Source organism: Saccopteryx leptura, chromosome 11 (assembly GCF_036850995.1).
Source record: "Saccopteryx leptura isolate mSacLep1 chromosome 11, mSacLep1_pri_phased_curated, whole genome shotgun sequence".
NCBI lineage: Eukaryota > Metazoa > Chordata > Mammalia > Chiroptera > Emballonuridae > Saccopteryx > Saccopteryx leptura.
This window is the reverse complement of record NC_089513.1, coordinates 31,399,429-31,423,179: the sequence shown is the minus strand read 5'-3', so window position 1 is coordinate 31,423,179 and position 23,751 is coordinate 31,399,429. Positions and strand designations below refer to the sequence as shown.

Here is a 23,751-nt window from a genome sequence, read left to right as displayed (position 1 = left end):
AAGAGCACAGTGAGTGCTCTGTTATACCTGTCCCTACACACGAGGCTCAGCCATGTGCACTCAGACCACACACACACACACACACACACACACACACACACACTCGCCTGGTGGGTTCTATATATCCCTAGTGTTTGGTATCACCTATCTGTACAATCAGCCTGTATGACTATAGTGCATTCCAACAACCTAAAGTGAACTGTCATCTCTGAAAAACAAGAGTGCTCTGAAAAATTTTATGATACATCTGCTCAGTTCATCTTGTACTGGGGTTCCTTGATATTATGTTTTAATTTACAGTTTTCAAGGCTTGCCTAAGATTTCTTTCCAAATGTGGCGCACACACAAAAGTGACACTTGCACTGGATTTATGTGGAGAACTGTTTTATCGCTAAATAATTTGATGCCAAGATAATGACAGATACACAAGTCGGTGGTGTTTAGGCTGTAAATATGTTTGTATTTCAAGATGCAGATTTGGTTTCGATGTTTATTTCTTCCCAGAGGCAGTCCGGCTTCCGGGTTCAGGTTGGGGTCTCGTCGTTTCAGCGCGTTTTCAATGGTCGCTTTCTTATTTTCAGGTTGACTTTGATCAACTTCAGGATAATTTATGTCAGATGGAGAGAAGATGCAAAGCTTCATGGGATCACCTCAAGGCAATTGCAAAACATGAAATGAAACCAGTTTTAAAACAACGAATGTCAGAGTTCCTGAAAGACTGTGCAGAGCGCATTATAATATTAAAGATTGTTCATAGAAGAATAATTAACAGGTAAGTGGGTTGAGGAATATAAGGAAACACCAGTAAAATGGCATGTTGAAAATATTCTGCAAACCAAGATCGGAAGGTTACAGTTAAAAAAATTGTACTATAAATTCTTGGTACGTGGCCAGAGTACCTTTGATGCACATGTTTGTTTCATGGGCACTTATTTTTTCTTACACACACACACACACACATACACACATACACAATAATATAATGCCATTGACTCTTGAGGTCAGAAAGAACCTCAAGGATGTCATTCAGAACTGTTCCTTGATCCGTAATTGAATCTGTAACATCTCTGAGGAGTTGACCCTGAATCTCTGTGTTTGTTTGAACAGAGAGCCCACGTTTTCTAAGGCAGATTGACTTGTTAGAAAAGCTCCTTCTTTATATGATCCACAGTCTGCCCTGTGATGCGTTCCATTCATTGATTCTCTGGTGGTTGCTTTCTGCTGCCGTTTGTCTGGATGAGGCTTGGGCCCCACCAGGAATGCCCCCCTCTGGACCAGCCTTCCGCAGACTTACAGGATCGAAGAGGACCCTGAAAGACACAGCAGTCAGTGTCCGGTCTTGCTTGCCTGTAGGGAGGCTGCCTGGGGTCGAGGATAGCTCCATGGCTGTCCAGTCCAGCCCAGACCCTAGCCCGGATCTCCAGGGCACTGCCCACAATGCACCACCGCTTCCTTCCCGTTCGCTTCCTCACAGACATTGTGGTGGGTCCCTTCCTCTGGCCTGTGGGGTCTCTGTGCTCTGTCCTGGACCTTGCACCTTGGTGAGCAATGTGCAGCTCTGCAGACCTGCAGGCTGTGGCCCACGTGGAGCAGGAGCCCGGACGGCAGCCCCTCCGAACCAGGCCTCGTTCAGTTCGGCTCAGAAAGCCTCCCCTTGGGGCCATCTAGGCCGCAGCCTTTTCCAGAGGCCTGCTTCTCCAGCAAACTCTCCGGTCGGCGCCTGAGCACTTGATACTTTTTTTTTTTAAAACAGATGTGTTGTATTTCCATTTATCCATGTACATTCTATATTTTTTATTACTTTTTTCTATTTCCTGCCTCCTTTCCTCTTCTCTCCTTGTTTTCTTCACCTTCCTGAAGTCATACAGAACTTTTTTGTCAATTATAGTTGACATACAATATTAGTTTCAGGTGTACAGTGTAGTGATCAGACATTTATATACCTTACCAAACGGTCCCCCAGGAGGCCTAGTCCCCACCTGGTTATGCAGTATTACTCACTAGATTCCCTACGCTGTCCTTTACAGCCCTGTGACTGTTCGTAAAAACCTAACTCTCTTGTCTGCCTGTGAGCCCTCTGCCAGCTTGTGTCGCTTGCCGCTTTGGTAATTGTACCTCCTGGGTCTTAGTCCAGACTGTCTGGTGTGGGTCGTGGTGGCGGTGGCAGTGACCTTTAGATGTTAGGAACAGGAATAAGGAACGGAATCTTCCCTTTAGGTTGACAGCTATTCATTACTCAGTACTTTGGGAATTTGGTTGTTCAACTCTGCATCCCAGTCACTGTGTCTCATCTGGACCTCCCAGCTGTCCTCTGGGTGGGAGGATCTTACCCGCGACTTTGTCTGATTTCTCACTGAAATCAAAGCACACTGTGCTTTTAACATGGTTACAGAGGGGAGGCATGGAATGTGAGTGCTTTGGCCCTCCATGCTTTGTATGATACAAGCAATTTCCCACTTAAAACTACTCAAATAAACAAATAGTTTCCATTTGGAATATCATGAAACTGGAGCAATTTTATAAAGTCTTATAAAACTGTTATGACTGGTCACATTAACCATTTTATTCCTGACAGATAAAATCTCAGTGATCCATCTATTCCTTAAGCTATAATGCATGTGTGTGTGTAATTATATATATATATATATATTTAGGGCATATAACATATATATAATGCTTGCTCTGATTGTCTTCCTGTTAACCTGGTCACCTGGATGACCCTGCGTAACCTGGATCCCTGCCTACTCTCTGCTGGCCATCCCATTGGGATGACAGGCATGAGCCAGCAACTGACTGTAGTTCTGGTGGGAGGTAAAAGGAGCAAGGTTGGTCCAGGTGGTGGCCAAGCCACAGATCCACAGATACAAAGCATGAGCCCCAGGCTTAAATGGAGTCATTATCAGGAGTCAAGATGCACAGCTGATCAGAGCAGGACTGTCTTGCTGGAATGGAGATGAGGGCACAGAACCCCAACGACGAGCTGCGCCTCCTCTCTCCCTCCCCCACCACCGCTCTCCGGGAGCACAGCCCACAACCGGTGATCTAACACATCCCCTCTAGACACTGGGAAGCTGAGGCCTCAAAAGGAGTCACACCCTAGGTGAGAGTCGGACCAGGGGTCACAGAATCATCCTGGTCATGAAGATCAGCCTAAATAGGACTTCAGAAAAGGAAGTCTCAAGGAGCTAGACCTTCATCATTTTTTTTTCACACGCAAGTGTAAGAGTTATGTTTTTATCTGTGAAGTGAGGAATTCACTTGACAAGGCACTTTTTAAAGAAGCACTTGTTACACGGACGCTGCTTTGAGGCTCTCAGATTGTGAAGATGCCTACCTCCTGGGGATTGACTCACACCTGCACAGGTAGCGAAGAGGCACCCCCCCCCCTTTTTTTTCATGGCACTCAGATGTGCAGAGAGAAGGGCTTTTTATTTATTTATTTCATTATTTACTCCATCTCCTTGAGGACCCACTTGGCTGGGTAGCTGTTGGGTAATCTAGCCAATCATGTAAACAGCTGAACATTTAGCCTCCTGAATGTCTGGTCTTCAAGAGTTCAACTCCTCCCTGCTACTCCTCTCAAAATTGGCTTCAGAGAAGAACCGTGGTTTCTGTACCTTATGAGTGAGGGGGGAGACAGGCTCCCAGATGGATGGAGACTTGAGCGCCTCACTGGTCTCCCACACGGACAGGCTAGGACTGGTTGTGCTCAGCCTCTGCTGGCATCTCCTGCTTGACTAGCGGCTGAAGGAACAAGTCATCAGGTCTTTGCCTCTGCTCCACCCATCCGCCCAGACCCTGCAGCTGTCCGCCAGCAGACAGCGTCCCAGTACACCACCTCGGGTCCCACGGGAGCCGTGAATCCAGGCCCCCTGGCTTCCTCACCTCACTGGCTGCCCTCTGGACTCTGCCAGGAGTGCTCTGTTTTCCCCTGGGAGCCTTCTGATGCGAAAGGAGTCCTTTAGACTTTGCACCCCCCTCTCAGCAGACCTCTCCCCGTTGCAGGGCCTCCTTGGGGGGCAGAGCTGAGGACACGCATCTGGCTGCCACCTCTCTGCTCCCCTCTGTCACACAACAAGGCCAGGCTTTCTACCACCCTTTCTGCTCTGACGGGCCCTCCCTGAGTTATTCCAGTGGGTCCCTTCTTGATAAAGGACTGAACCAAAGCGGTGTACGGGGATATGTTATAGAATTGGGCACCTGAAACCTCTATAATTATAACCAGTGTCACCCCAATACATTAAATTTAAAAACAAAAGAACTTAGTCCTCTTTAGGAAAAACCTGGCTTTCAAAACTGTTGTCTGGCTAAGAAAATCTTGTTCTGGATGTCCAAACCGGCATCTGAACCTCTCCTTTCACACGGCTGCACCGACAGCCGGACTCCGCTCTGCTGTGTAGGCTGCAGGTCCTCGAAGGCAGGCTCTGGAGAGATGGGACCAGGTGGGAGGTGGGGAGGAGGCTTCCTGGGAGCGGCAGAGAACTGCAGCCAGAGGCTACCATTCTGTGGGGAGAGACGGGCAGCATACAAGGGCACACCCACCCTGGCTTCCTAGCACCCTAAAATCCGTGTGTCCCCTTTCCGGGCCACACACCCTCCTCAGTGGTACATGTGAAAAAAATGGTGAGTGATGGGACAGATCAAAGGAGTCTGGTTTGTGCTCAGGATACTGATGAGGGGAACCAGCCTCCATAACCGTCAGACCTTCATGTCACGTGTTTTGAAAGTGACAAACTCGACTAACAAAAAAATCCTTTCAGTGTTTTAATCCCTTAAAGCCTTACCCCTTTTCCTTATGCAGATATGCCATGCCATAGTCTTTCCTTTCAAACATGCATGGGAATCTCTTTTTCAGATGTGCATTTTATTGGCTTGTTTGCAAAATATATGCTTGAATTCTACTAACTTATGTTAAGTTTTAACCCCCTATTGTACATAAAAATGATGTTCTAGAAGGTAGAAGATAAGAACTCTTGGGTTATACTTAAATATAAAAGAGAACTCACCTGCCTTGGACAGATAGCTTGGTTGGTTAGAGCATCATCCCCAAACGCAAAGGTTGCTGGTTCAATCCCCAGTGAGGGCATGTGCAGGAATAGATCGATGTACCTGTCTCTCTCTCTCCCTTCCTCTTCTCACTGTTTGATTCCTCCCTAGGTTTGTTTTGCACACAGATCTTGAGTAGTGAGAAGTGGCAATATATGTAGTATGTTACACAACCCTATCCCAATGTATCGTGTCATATCTCTATATAATGTCAGGTGGTAATAAGCCAGGAAGAAAAACTATAAGTATAAATGGGAATGACAAGAAGGTGCTGATTACATTAGGTGGTCACAGAAGGCTTTTCTGAAGTTGTGCTATTTAGGCAAAGACCTGTGGATTGAGAGGCGGTTATCCATGCACCTGTCTATGGTGTCAATGTCTGGGCATAGGGAACAGCTGGTACTGGATGCCTTGTCAGGGCTCATGGTCCTCCCAATGCAGTGGCCTCCCTGCCCCTCTGCCAGTTCTCAGCTTATCTGTGTCCTGTTAGGGTCCCCTACATACCACACAGCAGGGAGTGAGGCCCTGAGGTGGGCTTGTTTAAGGAATCAGGAGGATTCCAGTGTGGTTAGAACATAGTAGATAAGGTCAGAGAGGTAGTACGCTGATTATGCAGGCCTTCTATGGTAATAACACATTTATTCATCTGTTAATAGATATTTGGGTTGTTTCTACTTTTTGGCTATTATGATTAATGCTGCTGTGAACAGTTGTGTAGAAGGTTTTGTGTGGACATGTATATTCATTTCTTTGGGGTATATGCATGGAAACGAAATTGCTAGGTCATATAGTAAGTCCATTTTAGCTTTTTAAGAACTGCCAGACTTTTCCGTAGCCGCTGGACCAGGTTTATGGTCTCACCAGTGCCATATGAGGGTTCTGCACATCCTCACCAACACTTGCTATTGTTTGTCCTTTCAATTATAGCCAAGCCAGTGAGAGTGAACTGTAGCATTGTGGTTTTGGTTTGCATTCCCCTAATGACTAATGGTGTTGAACATCTTTTCATGTGTTTATTGGCTATTTGCACATATTTTTTTGAGGAATGTCTACTCAAATTCTGTGTTCATTTTTTATTTGTCTTTTTAGTGTTGAGTTGTAAGATTTTTTTTTTTATATATATATTCAGGATACAACCTTCTTATCAGACATATGATTTGTAGATCTTTTCATCCGTTTTGTGGATTATCTTTTCACCCTTGATAGTGTCCTTTGAAGCACAAAAGCTTTTTAATTTTGATAAAGTTGAATTTATCTATTTGTTACCTTGTGTGCTTACACTTTTGATATCATACTAAGAAATAATTGCCAATCCAAAGTCATAAAATTTTGCATTTTCTTCTAAGAGTTTTATACTTTCCCTAGGAATTTTGAAAATATATATGTATGTATTTTTTTTTTTTTTGAGAGAGAGAGAAAGACAAGAAGGGAGAGGGATGAGAAGCATCAACTCATAGTTGCATCACCTTACTTGTTACATTGATTGCTGTCTCACGTACCTTGAATAGGGGGCTCCAGCTGAGCCAGTGACCCCTTGCTCAAGCCAGCAACCATGGTGTCATGTCTATGAGCCCACGCTCAAACCAGCTACCTCAGGTTTTCGAACCTGGGTCCTCTGTGTCCCAGGCCAACACTCTGTCTACTACAACACTACCTGATCAGGTGTACTTTTGTTTTTAAACAGCATCATTTGGTGCCTTTTATCTTAAGTTAATGTTGTATGCTTTATTTTATTGCTCCACAGAAAGAATAAGCCAATGTCCCTTATTTGAAAAATAAACCAAACCTTATTCTAACTATAAATTCAAGTGATCAAAAACAAAAGTTTTTATAATACTGTTTGTTCTACATAAAAATTTCACTCTGTCTTCTAGTATCTTCTTTCTCATTTCCTGATAACTAAAAATTGGGCACTGTTTGCTCGTTTAATTTCTTTTACAAAAAATTTAAGTAAATAAAATTTGACAAATTTTTATTTATAAGTTAAATAGCCGATGTAAATTTATTTTGATGCTCATTCAATGTGTTCTTATTTAAATTAAGATTATATTAATATTACAAGAAAATATTTCAAAATATTTACTCAGAGAAAACTTTACAAGCATCTTTTTATAAATCAATTTACATATTATTTATAATATAGGTATGTTCAAAATATATGCATGTCTTTTCCAAGTAGCCATCGGAGCAGATCCCCAAGGAATTGCTAAGCAACATTGTTTTATTCCTTTTTCAATTTTTATATAATCTAGAAACTATGATATTTATTTTTTTAACAAAAGTTTCTCCTATCCTTTTTAGCAAGCATTACAACACAGACAAGCAAAAAAAAAAAAAAAGATATATATTCTTCTGAAATCCTGCCATCTTGACATAGCCTTTCTTAGTGAGAAAGTGAGTCGCATTTTCACTTGAGAAAACTCTTCAGCCTCAAAGCCCCAGGAATGAAGAACAGTGTCTTCAGCTGATTGGTTTATTACAGAATGTTTTTAGATCCTTGATGTTTTGTTCCTTAAAACTGAACTCATTGCCACTATTTTTCATTGCAGATTCCATTCCTTCTTGCTCTTTATGGGACACCCACCGTATGCAATCCGAGAAGTGAACATAAACAAGTTCTGCAGGATCATTAGTGAATTTGCGTTGGAGTATCGCACCACCAGGGAGAGGGTCTTGCAGCAGAAACAGAAGCGGGCCAACCACAGGGAGAGAAATAAGACCAGAGGGAAGATGATCACTGATGTAAGTTTCAAGAAATCGGCTTGCTTATTTATTTATTTATTTATTTATTTATTTATTTATTTATTTATTTTCTTTGGTGATAGAGACAGAGAGAGGAACAGACAGGGACAGACAGACAGGAAAGGAGAGAGATAAGAAGCATCAATTCTTTGTTACGGCACCTTAGTTGTTCGTTGATTACTTTCTCATATGTGCCTTGACTGGGGGGCTACAGCAGACCAAGTGACCCCTTGCTCAAGCCAGCAACCTTGGGCTCAAGTTGGTGAGCATTGCTCAAACCAGATGAGCCTATGCTTAAGCTGGTGACCTTGGGGGTTTCGAGCCTGGGTCCTCCATGTCCCAGTTTGACGCTCTATCCACTGCGCCACTGCCTGGTCAGGTGAAATAAGCTTATTTATGTCTTTTATTTTGAAAGTACAATCAACCACAAAATGCCCCACAGTTTGGGGACTGTGCTTTTCCTTTTTTCTTTCTTTCTTTCTTTCTTTTTTTTTTAATCTGAGCCCTATCCAGTTGGCTCATTGCTAGAGCATTGGCCCAGCATATGGATGCCCTAAGTTTGATTCTGGTCAGGGCACCATTTGCTTCTTCACCCCTTCCTCTCTCCCTTCTCTCTCTTTATCTCTCTCTTCCCCTCCTGCAGCCATGGCTCAATTTAAGCAAGTTGGCCCTGGGTGCTGAGTGTGGCTCCATGGCTTCACCTCAGGCACTAAAATAGCTTGGTTGCTGAGCAACAGAGCAACAGCCCCAGATGGGCAGAGCATCTCCTGGTAGGAGGTTTGCTGGGTGGATTCCAGTTGGGATGCATGAGGGAGTCTGTCTCTCTGCCTCCTTGCTTCTCACTTAAGAAAAAAAATATCTGCTATATAATGAATGAGGAACTAGGACATGTAAGTTAAGAATGTGTGGCTGGCCCTGGCCAGTTGGCTCAGTGGTAGAGCATCAGCCTGGCGTGCAGGAGTCCTGGGTTCGATTCCCGGCCAGGGCACACAGGAGAAGCACCCATCTGCCTCTCCACCCCTCCCCCTCTCCTTCCTCTCTGTCTCTCTCTTCCCCTCCCGCAGCCAAGGCTCCATTGGAGCAAAGTTGGCCCGAGCACTGAGGATAGCTCTGTGGCCTCTGCCTCAGGCACTAGAATGGCTCTGGTTGCAACAGAGTGACGCCCCAGATGGGCAGAGCATCGCCCCCTGGTGGGCGTGCCGGGTGGATCCCGGTCAGGCACATGCAGGAGTCTGTCTGACTGCCTCCCTGTTTCCAACTTCAGAAAAATAAAAAAAAATAAAAAAAAAAGAATGTGTGGCCAGAGGAGGAACTTGTAACCCATGTGGGGGTGTTGTATAGTGCTGGTGACATTAAATGCTAGTTTTCATTTTCACCTTCTGTGATGAAAGACAATAACACTTATCAGAAGACAAATGTACTGATTTAGGAATTGATTCAGGATTTTAAACATCATAATGATGCTGTATAACCAATCAGTTGACACATGGATCACCCATCAAGTCATCTGAATAGAGAAATAATTGATGTGCTTGCTCAAAGGTGCACTCGGATGGGCTCTTAGCAGTCCCTTGAGTCAGAGGCTATCAGGATGGTACATGATCCCAGAGGATAGTGCATGGAGTAGGAGAGCCCTGTGGGGGACCCTGCACACTTACATGTTTCACTCCTGGGTTTTTCCTCCATCTCTCCCACCTCATCCCTGAGCCCACTGGGCCATGGGTGTAGGGGGTTCTCAGATGGTAGGTGCTTATAAGTGGAGAAAGGATACGTGAAGATGCCAGAGACAAAGACACACAGTGCAGGTGTCTCCTCCTGACGTGCCTTTGTGAAACTGATTCCACCTGTATGTATATCGAGAAACACGTTGGCTCTCAGTTTACCCATTCCCAAGAAATGGAATAGATAAATGATTAAGCCAATATCCTTTGAATGCCTCAGCTGTACTCAAGTCAGGCTGATTTCTTTGGGAAGGGATAAAATCAATTAAGAAGACTTCATCGAGGCTGCTGTCTGTGCTCAGAAGGGTGTTCATGTTGTAGGAAAACAGAGGACACATGATTACTGTCCACATTCTTAAGGGGTCTGACCTTTTCATGAAGACCCAGATACATTATCTTAGTGCTTTAAAATAATTGAGGTAAACTAGGGACTGATCCCCTTACCATCTACTCCCACACAGACCCCTTGTTTCCTTGGAATTTTCTGGACCCTTAGAGAGTGCTCAGACCGCTTTTCTGCAGGAGACGCCCTTGGTACAGTCCCCTGGCATTCCAGAGGCCATCCTGGCATCTCCCGTCTCCTCCCAGGCAGTCTTGGCTCAATAGAACCTTTCTCCGGCTGGATGACAGCAGCACTGGGAGCAAACGGAACACACCTGGGCAAACTAGGTCCCACATTTCATGCCACAATATTCCGTATTATTTTTTAAAGTTGTAAAAGGGGTGCTCACTTCGGCAGCATATATACTAAAAGTTGTAAAAGGGGAGTACTTATTTTTGTGGAAATGAGAAACATTGGAGGGTAAAAAAAAAATACAAATCTGATATGCTTGTAGTGATGAAAACATCAAAATTTCTTGCCAAATTATTTTTTATTTATTTATTTTTTAAAGCATTTTTATGTATTTATTTATTTAGTGACAGAGAGAGTCAGAGAGAGGGACAGACAGGAAGGGAGAGAGATGAGAAGCATCAGTTCTTTGTTACGGTACCTTAGTTGTTCATTGATTACTTTTCCATATGTGCCTACAGCAGACCGAGTAACCCCTAGTTCAAGCCAGCGACCTTGGGTCTAAGCTGGTGAGCCTTGCTCAAACCAGATGAACCCGTGCTCAAGCTGGTGACCTCGAGGTCTCAAACCTGGGTCCTCCGCATCCCAATCCAACACTCTATGCACTGCGCCACCGCCCAGTCAGGCTCTTGCTAAATTCTTGAGATTTTTTTTTTTTTTTACAGATCTAACTTTGAAATTCTGTCCTCATCTGACAACTTTTAGCTTTCCTATGTATAAGCAGGGCTAAATTTCTCTAGGGCTTGATTAAAAAGTAGTTAAATTCCCATTAACATCTGGACAGTACAGGCTTCCGCAGGGTTTATCCTCAATGTAGGTAGTCCCTATTGTTCGTGAGCTAAGTGGCATCACTTGTGTAGAAAGGTTGCCATCTGCTGGAAGATTAGTATATTGTCACTTAAAACTAAGTGTACAGCTTCATGTTTTTCCAACTCTCAGGTAAGCAGGCTCCCAGCGCATGCACAGCACGGGATGGGCATCGATTGAGGGTATAACAAAAGACAAGCTTATCCCCTAAGGATGTCATGATTTGGTTAGAAAACAACACATCACAACCTAAACCACTGAGAACAAAACCAAACAAATAGATTGAAAATCACAGAGTGCCGGCGTATTAGAGCCGGAAGTGATTTTTAGAGGAAACTGTGCAATAAGTTAATTTTAATATAGATGCCAAATAATGAGGATGGAAGTGGTACTGGTTAGACAGAGATGCTTTTAGGAAAACCATGATTTTCTAAGACACAGAAAAGTCTGGGTTAAATCTAAGACCCTCTATTTGTAAAGTCAGCCCAATATCGACTCCCCTGTGTTGGTCTCTCCCCTCCTTTCTCTGTTTCTGAATATGCAAAAGGCTCCTTTTCTTAAGTCCAGGGTCCTCCCAGGGAAGAGCCAGTGAGAAACTCGGTAATTCCTCACGCTTGTGTCCCAGACTGGTTCTCAACAAGACGGTGCCGTAGCCGAGGCAGCCCAAGGCAGTGGTGGCCCTGTCTGCTGTCATGAAGCTCCAAGTGGGCTGCGAGGACACAGGCTGTCCACGCCAGGACTCCCAGGCAAGGCAGGAGTGATGCTGGGTGAGGCCCGAGCCTCCCCTCAAGCCCGGCCTCTTCTTTTATGTAAAGGGAATGCTAATTACTTCGGGGATATGCAAGGGCTAGAGATTTTATATGTCAGCATCTTGCTTGTGTGCTAATTGCTGAAAGAAACACCAAACATCCTGGTTAAATAAATAAGTTCTAAGATTAAAAAAAAAAAAAAATAGCACAGCAGGACTGTCATCTCCTGTCACAGTGCCATTTGGCTGAGGGCAGTGTGGAACGTGATGCACGAGAAGCCTGGTATCATTTTGGCTTCCAGAAATTGAGTCGGTTCTCAAAACCCTTGTGTCAGATGTGCTGGCCCAGCCTCACCAGCTCAGTGGAAACAAACTCAGGTACAACTGAGGCATGTTTAATTTAAAGTTAAGAGATTGATCCAACTTCCGTCCTCGATTTATCTTTAGAAAAAGAGTATTTCCTTTGAGGTTACTTCAGGAAGTTGAGAATTAAAAGGATGGCGTGTCAGTTCTGACAGCCTCCCTGAGGGACAGGTGAGATTGTAAAGAGAACTTAATCTCATGCTTCTGAGGAGAGAGTGATGTGATATCCATTCTACTCGGGCAGCTGTTCCTCTTGTCCCGTCTGACCTGTGTGTGGAAGGTTCTCGGAGGTATATACCTGGCAGCCCAGGCCGGGAGGGGTCCAACATTTGGGACGAGAGGGGAGACAACAGCTGATAGGCAGAGCCAGGCTGCTGGAGGCCAGTCACTGACTGAGGCCCTGGTAGCAGGCCGGGTGGTGAGTTCCAGATTGTGGCTGTCTGAGTGGCAAGGAACAGAGCTGGGAGTAAGGTCTGTAGCGGTCGATGAACCAGGCAAGCTGGCCACCGACCTCATGGGCAGCCTTAGGAGATTGACCTGGAGACCTGCAAACCCCTTCTGACTTCGTTCAGGATGTAGCTTGGGACTCACGCGTGCAGGGAATTTCCAGACGAGGGCAGGAGGGCTATGTGAGCAGGGCGTGGCAACCTCCAAATCAAGAGGGTGTGCCTGGTTGTGGGGGTCGGTTTCTTTTATTTGGAATATGATATGACATGAGATGGTCTCATCTTTGCTGACTTCTGTGCCTTCTAAGAATCTCTTCTATCTCTCCCGTCCTGTCCTGTCCCCTCGGGTAGACTGATGAAGAGGATGAAGTTGAGGTACGACTCTTTATAAACATGAAGAATGCCGTGTTTGACCTTCCTTCTACAGGAGCGCTGTAGAGTCTAACCTAACATGAGCAGCATGAAGTGTCAGCACTGTTCAGTGCTCTAAGCCATGCATGGACGTTTGCTCGTCTGTTTCTGTGTGATCACTAACCTCCTTACATGAGTTCTGGTCATGCTGTGTGCCAACAACTGAGTGGCTAACTGCATTTTCCAAGATATTCCTACATCCCAGGCCCTGTCAAGAGTGACAGCTTCAGCGGACCTCTCTCTACTGCTAGAAAAGCGGGCAGAGAATTTTCCCTCCAGCTCTGTCTGAGCAGGAGTAAGGCCTGTAGACCACACTTGGCAACACAAATATGAGAAATGGACTCTAGAATAACCACAAAAGAACCCTAAAACCAAAGAGGAAGCGGGGTAGTGGCCACGTGCCAGACCATAGAAGTGACCAGCTGTGGGCAGCCTCTGACTTATGCCCATTTCCTCTCCTGGCACCCACTGCGTCTGGTGGGATTAGTGTGTGAGGGGTGGGGTGGCAGGGGCTCCTCCTCCTGGTCCTGGTGCAGAGGTCAGGACCAGAGTCCAAGTCTGAGCTGACTGGCTCTGGAAGACGCGGAGGGAACAGTACAGATGTATAGACCACAGCTGTGTCCTGGCTCCCTGTTGCCATGACCGGGACACTGGATGCAAAGAGGTGGCCTGGGATCCGTGGAGCTCCTCTTGTAAACGTGGATCTCACTCACTCTCTCTGTTTCTTCGGGAGGTCGGGCACTGTGTGATATGGCCCAAATGATCTAGTATACCTCCTGTAATATATCTATGTCCTGAATCTTTGTTCAGCTGGAATTAGAGAATACTGTATACATGTAAAGCTTGTTAAAAACAACTAGTAAGTTTCAGCATGAATTTCTGAGTCATGCTCTGATCTGGTCCCTGAAACCAACCCCCTAGGGGCCTTTGGCAAGTCACTTAACCTTGGAGGGTCTCAGTTTCCTTCTCTGTAAAGTGAGGTGGGTCTGGATATGGAAAAGCTCTTCCCAGGTCTTACTCTTGTGTAATGTTGTGACCAAATCCCACTTTTAAAATTCTACTATCATAAGTGATAGATAAGAAAATGTTAACTGCTTTCTGACACTAAAGTTAAAAAACTTAAAAGCTTACTATATTTAATTAACACAGCCTATTTTGACTCTCATATGAGGGCTGTGGCGTGAGAAACGGGTTGGGTTTCTGAGCTCCTCGCCGAGGTGATTCAGCCGCCCCTGCAGGCCCCCACGGAGGGAGTTGGCAGCCGGCCAGGAGACCTGCTAAGCGGAGGGATGGGTGTGGTCCCGCTGGAACCAGGGCTTTTCTTTCTGATAAAAGAACTTTCCGTGGACACAGATGTTTTGTCACTAGCTCATCCACAACCTCTGACTATCATAACAGATGTGTCTGCAGAATGCACACAAGCCAAAAAACACAGAGGAAGACAGACGAGGTTTCCCTCAACTCAGTGTTTTATAAGCTTGAGTTGGCTTTTGGGAAGTCAACTGACGCCCTCCCCCTCCTTTGGTCTTGCAGTCCGGCAAATTCTCCGGCAGTTCTCCAGCACCTTTGAGCCAACCGCAGGGCCTGAGCTATGCTGAGGACGCCGCTGAGCACGAGAACATGAAGGCTGTGCTGAAAACCTCGTCCCCGGCTGTGGAGGACACCACCCCGGCGCTGGGCGTCCGCACACGCAGCCGAGTGAGCCGAGGTACCTCCGGGCTGGGCAGGGCCCGACTTTGCAGTTAGCCGCCCCATGGGGGCCTGGTCCCATCCCAGGATATAGATTACTGTGCCCAGGCAGTGGCTTCTATGGGCAGTCACCTCTCCAGTGCTGATGTAACCACACTTTTCTTTACTCACCTCTGTGCCCACCTTCCACAGCTTCATCTCAGAAACAGACAGTCCCAAAAATATCACTTAATTCACACAAGAGGAATTATTGTTGTGAATGAATCCTCCTAGGTTAAGTCAGGGATCAGCAAATACAGCCCCAAGGCCAAGTTTGGCTGGCCATGTGTTTTGTAAATAAGGACTTATTGAACACAGCCACCCCTACTTGTTTGTGTGTTATCTGTGGTGCTTTCCCTCTGTGGTGGCAGAGCTGTGTGGCTGACAGAGACGGCAGGGACCATGGAACCTCAAGTTTAAATACCTGGCTCTCTACATCAAAAGGTTGCTGACCCCTAGACTAAAGCACTGTCCTTGTCTGCCTATTAAACCCTGAAAGGCAGACAGGAAGCTAAAACTTCAAGACAGTAAAAACAGATAAGTATATCCAGATTGGTTTCGTAAATTGAAAGGGACTTATTTTAATTAAGAATTAAGATGCAGTTTTTGCCTGACCAGATGGTATTGTTCAGTGGATAGTATTGACCTGGTGTGCTGAGGTCCCAGGTTCGAAACCCCAGGGTCGCTGACTTGAGTGCAGGCTCACCAGCTTGAGTGCAGAGTCGCTGGCTTGAGCTCAAGATTGCTGGCTTGAGCAAGGGGTCATTGGCTCGGCTAGGGCCCCCCCAGCCCCCATCAAGGCATACAGGATCGGCAACCAATGAACAACTAAAATGCCACAACTAAGAGTTGATTCTTTTCATCACTTTTCCTTCTTGTCTTTCTGTTTCTCTGACTCTCTCAATAATAATAATAATAATAATAATAACAATAACAACAACAATAATAAATTAATTAAGATTCAGTTTTCTTCTGAGAATGCTGATTTATGGCTCCCTGGTTTAGTCTGACTCAACACTGGCCTTCCTAAGTTACCTCACTGACTGCAGGATATGGCCACATCCTCTGCCCTGTTGTTTGAGGACCTCTGTGGTCTGGGCCTATCCTGTCTCTCAAATTTGGGGCTCACTCCTCCCCACATGGTGGGCATGCTCTGTGTCTCCCTGGGCCACCATGTTGCTCATGCTGTCCCCTTCTCAGTCTATCCAGGCCCCATTCATCTCCGGAGTCCACCTCCTCCCTGCTCCCGGAGTCCACCTCCTCCCTGCTCCGGGAGTCCACCTCCTCCCTGCTCCCTGACTTGCAGGTCACTCTGTCTCTAGGCTTCGGTCTTGGCCCTGTAACAGGGCTTTTACTTTGATATGCAGCTAAGAGTAAGCCAGAAGAGGGTCTATCTCCAGTCACCCTGGCCCCACTTAAGACACAGATGACAATTAGAAAAGTATTACATCTTATTGTCTATAAAAGGCCTCCATTGCTCAGAACAGCCGAGAAGTGACAGATTAGAAAGTATGTAAACAAGAAGGACTACAAGAGAAGAAAATGGGGAAAGTCAGAAGGTGAAGAAGATAACTATCATTAAATGCTGAGCAGGAGAGACTGTCAGTCTAGACCAGGGGTAGTCAACCTTTTTATACCTACCGCCCCCTTTTGTATCTCTGTTAGTAGTAACATTTTTTTTTTCATTTTAGAGAGGAGGGGGAGAGAGAGAAAGAGAGAGAGAGAGAGAGAAAGAAAGAAAGAGAGAGAGAGAAGGGGGAGGAGCAGGAAGCATCAACTCCCATATGTGCCTTGACCAGGCAAGCCAGGGTTTTGAACCGGCAACCTCAGTGTTTCCAGGTTGATGGTTTATCCACTGTGCCACCACAGGTCAGGCAGTAGTAACATTTTTTTAACCACCCAACCAGTTCCACAGTAAGGGTGATTTATAAAGTAGGGAAGTAACTTTACTTTATAAAATTTATAAAGCAGAGTTACAGCAAGTTAAAGCATGTAATAATAATTACTTACCAAGTACTTTATGTCGAATTTTCGCTAAGTTTGGTGAAATAAATCTTTATAAAACAACTTACTATAGTTAAATCTATCTTTTTATTTGTACTTTGGTTGCTCTGCTACCGCCCACCATGAAAGCTGGAACGCCCACTAGTGGGCAGCAGGGACCAGGTTGACTACCAGTGGTCTAGATGAAGCATAAAACAAGGATAAGAATAAAATAAAACAGCTTTGCAGTGTTATGGGTTTGAGGGAATGGAATCATTTATACCCTGTGGTACTCAGAAAAGCCTCCGACACCCCAGGCATGGGGCTCTCTGTGCTTGGCAGCTCTTGCAGAATTTGTGTGCTGGACTGAACATGGCCACCAGGAAGACCAAGGAGAACATTAAGACCTGCATGGGGGTGACCCCAGACACCAGGGGTCTTGAGCCCTGTGCCTTGCAGGAAGCCAGCAAAGCGGGGTGAAAGCCATCAGGGAGATGAAGTCCAGTATCTTTACTGGAACATACAGGTTGTGCTAATTATTTTTAATAACTGTTCTGACTTGAAAGGACAAAGAGAAGAAGATTTTTTTTCTGGGTTTATACAAAATAGGTTCATCTTCATGAGCTGATGAAAGGGATTAGGAAGGAGGGCTGTTCGGTCTCTCTGCACAGAGACGGCTGTTTCCAGGGCACATAGTCGGGAGCGGCAAGCGGCCAGTCCTGCTACCACAACTAGAAGACAACAAAGCTTTCTTTTAAAAGGCACCTGAGAACTGAGAAAGGAAAGAGAGCCAACTAAATGGGAACTGATATTTTCAAACAATAGCTCAGATAAGGGCCTAATATCCAAAATTTACAAAGAACTCATAAAACTCAACAACAAACAAACAAACAATCCAATAAAAAAATGGGAAGAGGACATGAACAGACACTTCTCCCAGGAAGAAATACAAATGGCCAACAGATATATGAAAAGATGCTCAGCTTCATTAGTTATTAGAGAAATGCAAATCAAAACTACAATGAGATACCACCTCACCCCTGTTAGATTAGCTATTATCAACAAGACGGGTAATAGCAAATGTTGGAGAGGCTGTGGAGAAAAAGGAACCCTCATACACTGTTGGTGGGAATGTAAAGTAGTACAACCATTATGGAGGAAAGTATGGTGGTTCCTCAAAAAACTGCAAATAGAACTACCTTATGACCCAGCAATCCCTCTACTGGGTATATACCCCAAAACCTCAGAATCATTGATACGTAAAGACACATGTAGCCCCATGTTCATTGCAGCATTGTTCACAGTGGCCAAGACATGGAAACAACCAAAAAGCCCTTCAATAGAAGACTGGATAAAGGAAAGAGGAGTACGCAAACCAGAATCCCAGGGGAGCCGAGATGCCGCTCTGGGAGCACTTGCCATGTCCAGGCACAGGCTGTGCGTGGGACTCGCCCCGAGCAGAGTGGTTCTAATGGTACAGAGAGCCAGCAGGACTCCGTAGCCGTGGGAGCTGCCGTAAGGGGCCGCACGGTGGAGGAGCTCCAAATGCAGGCAGCTTTCTCCAGGAGTCTTCTGCTGAGCGCTGGGCAGCACCGGAGGCAGGGGCTGGGCCAGGAAGGCTGAAGGAAGCCGCCTGCAACCTTGACGTTCTGAGGAAATAAGCAACAGTACTCACCTTCAACATATGCATACAGCTATATCAAGACAGAGGTAGGCTGAATCTGCCCCCCCCCCAATGCTGTCTGGCCCCAGCCCTGCACAGTATTTTACTGTGTCTGCCCAACAGGAAAAGGTGAAGCCTGAGGGGAAACGACACCAACTGTAGTCTCCTTTTTGTGTGTTTGTGTGTGACAGAGAGACAGAGAGAGGGATAGATAGGAACAGACAGACAGGAAGGGAGAGAGAGAGAAGCATCAATTTTTCATTGCGGCTCCTTAGTCTCCTTAGTTGTTCATTGATTGCTTTCTCATATGTGCTTTGATGAGGGGGGGGGGGCTACAGCAGAGCAAATGACGCCTTGCTCAAGCCAGTGACCTTGGGCTTAAAGCCAGCAACCTTTGGGCTCAAGCCAGCAACCATGGGGTCATATCTATGATCCCACGCTCAAGCCAGCAACCCCATGCTCAAACTGGTGAGCCTGTACTCAAGCCATCGACCTCAGGGTTTTGAACCTGGGTCTTCTGTGTCCCAGTCCAATGCTCTATCCACTGTGCCACCGCCTGGTCAGGCTTCTCATTCTTTTATATACAAAGTCCAGTTAAAATTGTGAGCCAAGAGAAGAATGTGAAAATGTGACTGATAATATTGACAGATCCACTGGTGATCTAGGTGTTGAAAAGTTTCACCATTTTAAATGTTAAAGGCAATAAAGGAAAATATAGGCAAATTGGGTAATTCCGACAGACAGTTAAAATTTATAAAAAGAATCAAATGGTGGACCTTCTGGAACTGAAAAAGAAAATATCTGAAATAAGGAACTCATTGGATGGGTTTAAAGGCAGACTGGTCCCAGCAAAAGAAAGGGTTTGTGAATCCAAAGATAGATTAATAGAAAATGTAAAACTGAAGCAATCCAAGGAAAAGAAATACTAAGAAAACCTATGGAGGCATCCCATGGACTAAAAGCTCAAACCAAAGATAAAGATAAAATCTGTAAAATAGCCAAGTGTAGAAGTTAACAGACAGTGAAAGACAAGAACACAACTGTGTGCAAAGTATTACAGTGGAAGTGCCCCAAGTGCAGGTGTGTGTGAGGTCAGAGCCTGGAGGGCAGGGGTCACAGCGGTGCCCCTGCCCCCTGTGGCGGGGACGGTGGGCACTCAGACCCGTCAGGCTCAAACTCTCGGCTCGGCCCGTCCCTGCTGCAGGAGCAGGGCTGTGTGTCGTCTTTGGTGCTTTCCTTCTCTCTGAGATCATCGCTCTCCCTGTTTAATTCGTCAGGATCCACCAGCTCATGGACTATGGGAACCGATGACTCGCCAAATGTCACGGATGATGCAGCTGATGAGATCATGGACCGCATCGTCAAGTCGGCCACCCAAGTGCCCAGTCAGCGAGCGGTGCCCCGGGAGCGGAAACGCTCGCGGGCTAACCGGAAATCTCGTAAGTGCCTTTGAGTTGGGGTGAGGGGCTCACTGCCCAGGTACCTGTCCTCCGGTTCTGTATGACCGGGAAGGGCAGAGACTCAGGGGGGCTCCGGTGCGTTGTCAGCAGTGCCTGGAGGGCCCACTGGTGTTCGTCAGCTGAAGGTGTCATACTTGGCAGTCAGTGTGGGCCGTGTGGAGAAGCACTGCTGCAGTCTCCCCTGTCCAGCATTTGTCGTTTCTGTCCAGAACTCCTTCAATTCACTCTTTGTTCCTACAAGGGTCTGAAAGGCCCTTCCATGTGCTGGGCACGCAGGGGTGGGCTCAGGGCGGCCCACTGCCAGGCACAGCCTGCATGTTTTGTAGAGGCTGTATTTCTCCCCTCCCCCAGCCTCAGGGGCCACTTTCTGAGCTCGAGGTGGTTCCCCCAGGGCTTTGCTGCTGCCTGTGAACACGCTCAAGGTGAAAACCAGGGATTTCATGGTCATTAGGATGCTTAAAATATTTAACGTTAGCCTAAGCTGACCAATGTTTTTACTTTTTTCCTACCAAAGGATGCTTAAAATATTTAATGTTAGCCTAGGCTGACCAATGTTTTTGCTTTTCTTTTTCTATCAAATGAGGATTCAACTGAATCAGAGCAACTGCCTTCTCCTTTAGTTGGAGCCTGACCCCTGCCCCTGCCCTGAGTGCTGGGTGTAGCGTTGCCTCTGCAGACACCATGCCAGGATTCTCCTGAGTCCTTTGATAGCACTTGCATTTGCTGTGTCCCTTGCATGTGTCAAGAGAAAGCTCAGCCCCCAAGCTTTGGTCGCACAGTGGCAGCTTGAGTCTTGACTGGCTCTGTTTCCTGGAATAAAGGGTGATGAGTAGGGAAGGGATTTATGTTCTTACAAGAAGGAGGGCTGATTGCCTCCCCATGTCCTGACTCCCAAAAGTGACAGGAGAGTGAGTCCAAGTAGGCAGGGAGTTCAGTCAGACTCAGAGAGCTCCCAGTGGTGCCAACCTTCAGGGTCACACAGGATGTGATTGGGTTTGAGCTGATTGGACCCCAGGATTTTGTGTGACCCATTGGCACACTTGTTTCTAGGGTAAAGGACATCAAACCAATTGCTGCCGACTCTTGGACACTGTTCATTTTATATGGTCTGCTTTCATTTCTGATGGAGACTTCTTCCCAGACAGGAAAGTGGCATGTGACATCTGCACTGGAGAGAAGCAGGGCTCCTCAACCTCCATAACTGGGGGTGGGGTGGGGGGGGACAGTTTTCATTTAGTACTACGGGCAGCTGACAGTCTGTGTTTGCCACGCTCCTGGATGAGGTCAGTGCTACTGGTCCTGGGTCCACTCTGAGTGACAAGGCTCCTGAGCTGTGGCTCTCAGCCATGGCTGCACCTCAGAACCTTCTGCCAAGTGTTGAACGCTGCAGGTGTCTGAATGCACCCAGGCCAGCCACTTCAGAGCCTCTTGGAGCCCCGCCCCTGCCCCTTGGGTGATGAGCCGTAGGAGGAGGAGGGCTTCCCCTCCACTGTGTGTGTCCCTGACACACTCTCTCCAGTTTTTTTAAATGGAAAACTATCACTGAGGGAGACATCTTCAGGAATATATCTGTGGGCTCCAGCATCAATATCTAAGGCCTTTACGTCTGTTCTTTCCAGCACTTTGCTATGTCCTGGTGCTGCGGTGAAGTCTTTGCCAGTCTCCTAGTAAACCAGTGTAAGAACTTGGCTATGGGCTTGCTACTCAGACACTAGGGCATCTCCTGGAGGCTGGTTAGAAACATATCCATGAGGACCCCCAGCACAACTGATTCAGAATCTGCGTTTAACAAGATGTCCAGGTGACTCATGGGCACAGTGAGGTGCAGCAGCCCTCGATGTGAGGCCTGGGGTGGAACTGTGGGGGCCTCAGGGGTGCACACCTTCCACGGCAAACTCCTCTCCTGGGACATGGGGCTCGTCCGCGCTCCCCACCCTGCATGCTGCCACTCAGGGCTCCAGGCCAGTGTGCCACTTCTCTTTCTGCGTGGCTGAAGGGGTGAAAGGTCATTTCTTTGGGGTTTTAGCCGACTTTTTCCTGCATACTAGGAAGGCTGAGTTGAGTCTCTTCCATTTGTATCTCTTTTGTGGATGGCTTGTCCATATAGTGTGTCTATGTTTCTCTTGCTATTTTTCATAAGAAATCTTTTTCTAAAATAGATTTATTTAATGAAGCTTATGAAAGGCTTTTGGAGATCTTCAGTAGATTATCTTCAGTGTTTGCCCTTTATTGCCTTCCTGTTAGTTATTTCAATAAACCGGAAACCAGATGGTAGAAACCCTGTACCCAGTCACCCCTGGTCTTGCTACAGTGTGGAACCTCAGCGCAAGAATCACTCCTGGGAGAACCGTGGAAAAGCATATGGGGGTGGGGGTGGGAGGAAGAAACAAAGGGAAAGGGGTAGAGAAAGGATGCCGGGCCAGGGAGTGCCCTCACCGAGGTGGGCAGGGTTGGGCCAGGCACGTCAGAAAAAGAGACTGCATGAGACAGTGGCCTGGCCAGTCCCAGAGTCCCAGGGAACGCACTCCTGGTGGCCTGGCCAGTCCCAGAGTCCCAGGGAACGCACTCCTGGTGGCCTGGCCAGTTCCAGAGTCCCAGGGAACGCACTCCTGGTGGCCCGGCCAGTCCCAGAGTCCCAGGGAACGCACTCCTGGTGGCCCGGCCAGTCCCAGAGTCCCAGGGAACGCACTCCTGGTGGCCCGGCCAGTCCCAGAGTCCCAGGGAACGCACTCCTGGTGGCCTGGCCAGTCCCAGAGTCCCAGGGAACGCACTCCTGGTGGCCCGGCCAGTCCCAGAGTCCCAGGGAACGCACTCCTGGTGGCCTGGCCAGTCCCAGAGTCCCAGGGAACGCACTCCTGGTGGCCCGGCCAGTCCCAGAGTCCCAGGGAACGCACTCCTGGTGGCCTGGCCAGTCCCAGAGTCCCAGGGAACGCACTCCTGGTGGCCCGGCCAGTCCCAGAGTCCCAGGGAACGCACTCCTGGTGGCCTGGCCAGTCCCAGAGTCCCAGGGAACGCACTCCTGGTGGCCCGGCCAGTCCCAGAGTCCCAGGGAACGCACTCCTGGTGGCCCGGCCAGTCCCAGAGTCCCAGGGAACGCACTCCTGGTGGCCTGGCCAGTCCCAGAGTCCCAGGGAACGCACTCCTGCAGGTTACACGTCTGCATTGGCAGAGAGTGTTGGCCTTGCCTTCTGGTCTAGAGAACCAGATTCTTACAGAAACACATAATGTCACTGGGACAATCACACAGCCATAATTAATTTTCCTCTTCAATCTGGCCAGAGAGATATTTTGCCTGTTTTTGTTGTTGACATAAAATAATATCCTTTAGTATCGTTTCCATTCCAATCTTATGCAAAACAGCCGTCTATTCTTTTTATTTAGCCAAACACATTTCATCCTGTGATGCAGTTACTGCAACAAGAATAGCACTGTCTGTATGTAAATGTTGATCTGTAACAGGTTTAATTTATTAGTAATTGCACAATCCACAGAAATTTAAGACAGAGAAAGTTACTTTGATTTCCATTTAAAGGGGTGATAAACTCCAGCTTTTCACAAGCGCTTAAAGGAGTAAGAAAAGAAATAATTTACAAAATCAACATGAAGTTTTGCCTTTTGGGTCCCTCCACAAAACCACACTGAGTTTTATTTGATGGTTTAATGGGGGCAATGAGGCAAGTGGGTAATGAGTAACTGACATATTTGGGCTATAACTCATTTGGCCAAAGACAATAACAGTCCAGCTATTGCAGAAAACTAAACAGAATCCATCCCATAACCTAGAAATTTATGACCTGCAAGCCACTTGAGGATCCTCTGAACAAATTAAATGTCTGCTTTCCTGTTCGGTGCTGGTGGCCAGGCCACACCAAATGTCTTGCTCAAGCCTGACAAATGTAGTCACTTGAGACACACCAGGGGCATCTTTATCGATTTGCAGGTTCCCATGGCTCAGTTCTGTTGCTTTTCCAGCTGGTGCTATCAGGGTCTCATTACGTAAAATGTTTCGAGTTGTCCACTTGAGTTCTAGCCTGTGCAGCGGTTGATCCAACACACCTCGTG

At 46.8% G+C, this 23,751-nt stretch overlaps 1 protein-coding gene across 12 annotated transcripts in view; it reads left to right on the top strand.

The window, feature by feature from the left end:
• Nucleotides 1-23,751, top strand: part of FHOD3 (formin homology 2 domain containing 3) — a 488,187-nt gene that overhangs the window by 455,575 nt on the left and 8,861 nt on the right. For 9 of the 12 annotated variants that reach the window (XM_066352679.1, XM_066352676.1, XM_066352675.1 and 6 more), the window contains 5 exons: nt 582-772; nt 7,596-7,788; nt 12,796-12,819; nt 14,389-14,563; nt 19,507-19,668. In XM_066352679.1, the coding sequence (XP_066208776.1) occupies nt 582-772; nt 7,596-7,788; nt 12,796-12,819; nt 14,389-14,563; nt 19,507-19,668 (745 nt within the window). The remainder of the gene's footprint in view (nt 1-581; nt 773-7,595; nt 7,789-12,795; nt 12,820-14,388; nt 14,564-19,506; nt 19,669-23,751) is intronic. The other 3 variants (XM_066352680.1, XM_066352678.1, XM_066352671.1) reach the window with 1 other exon arrangement.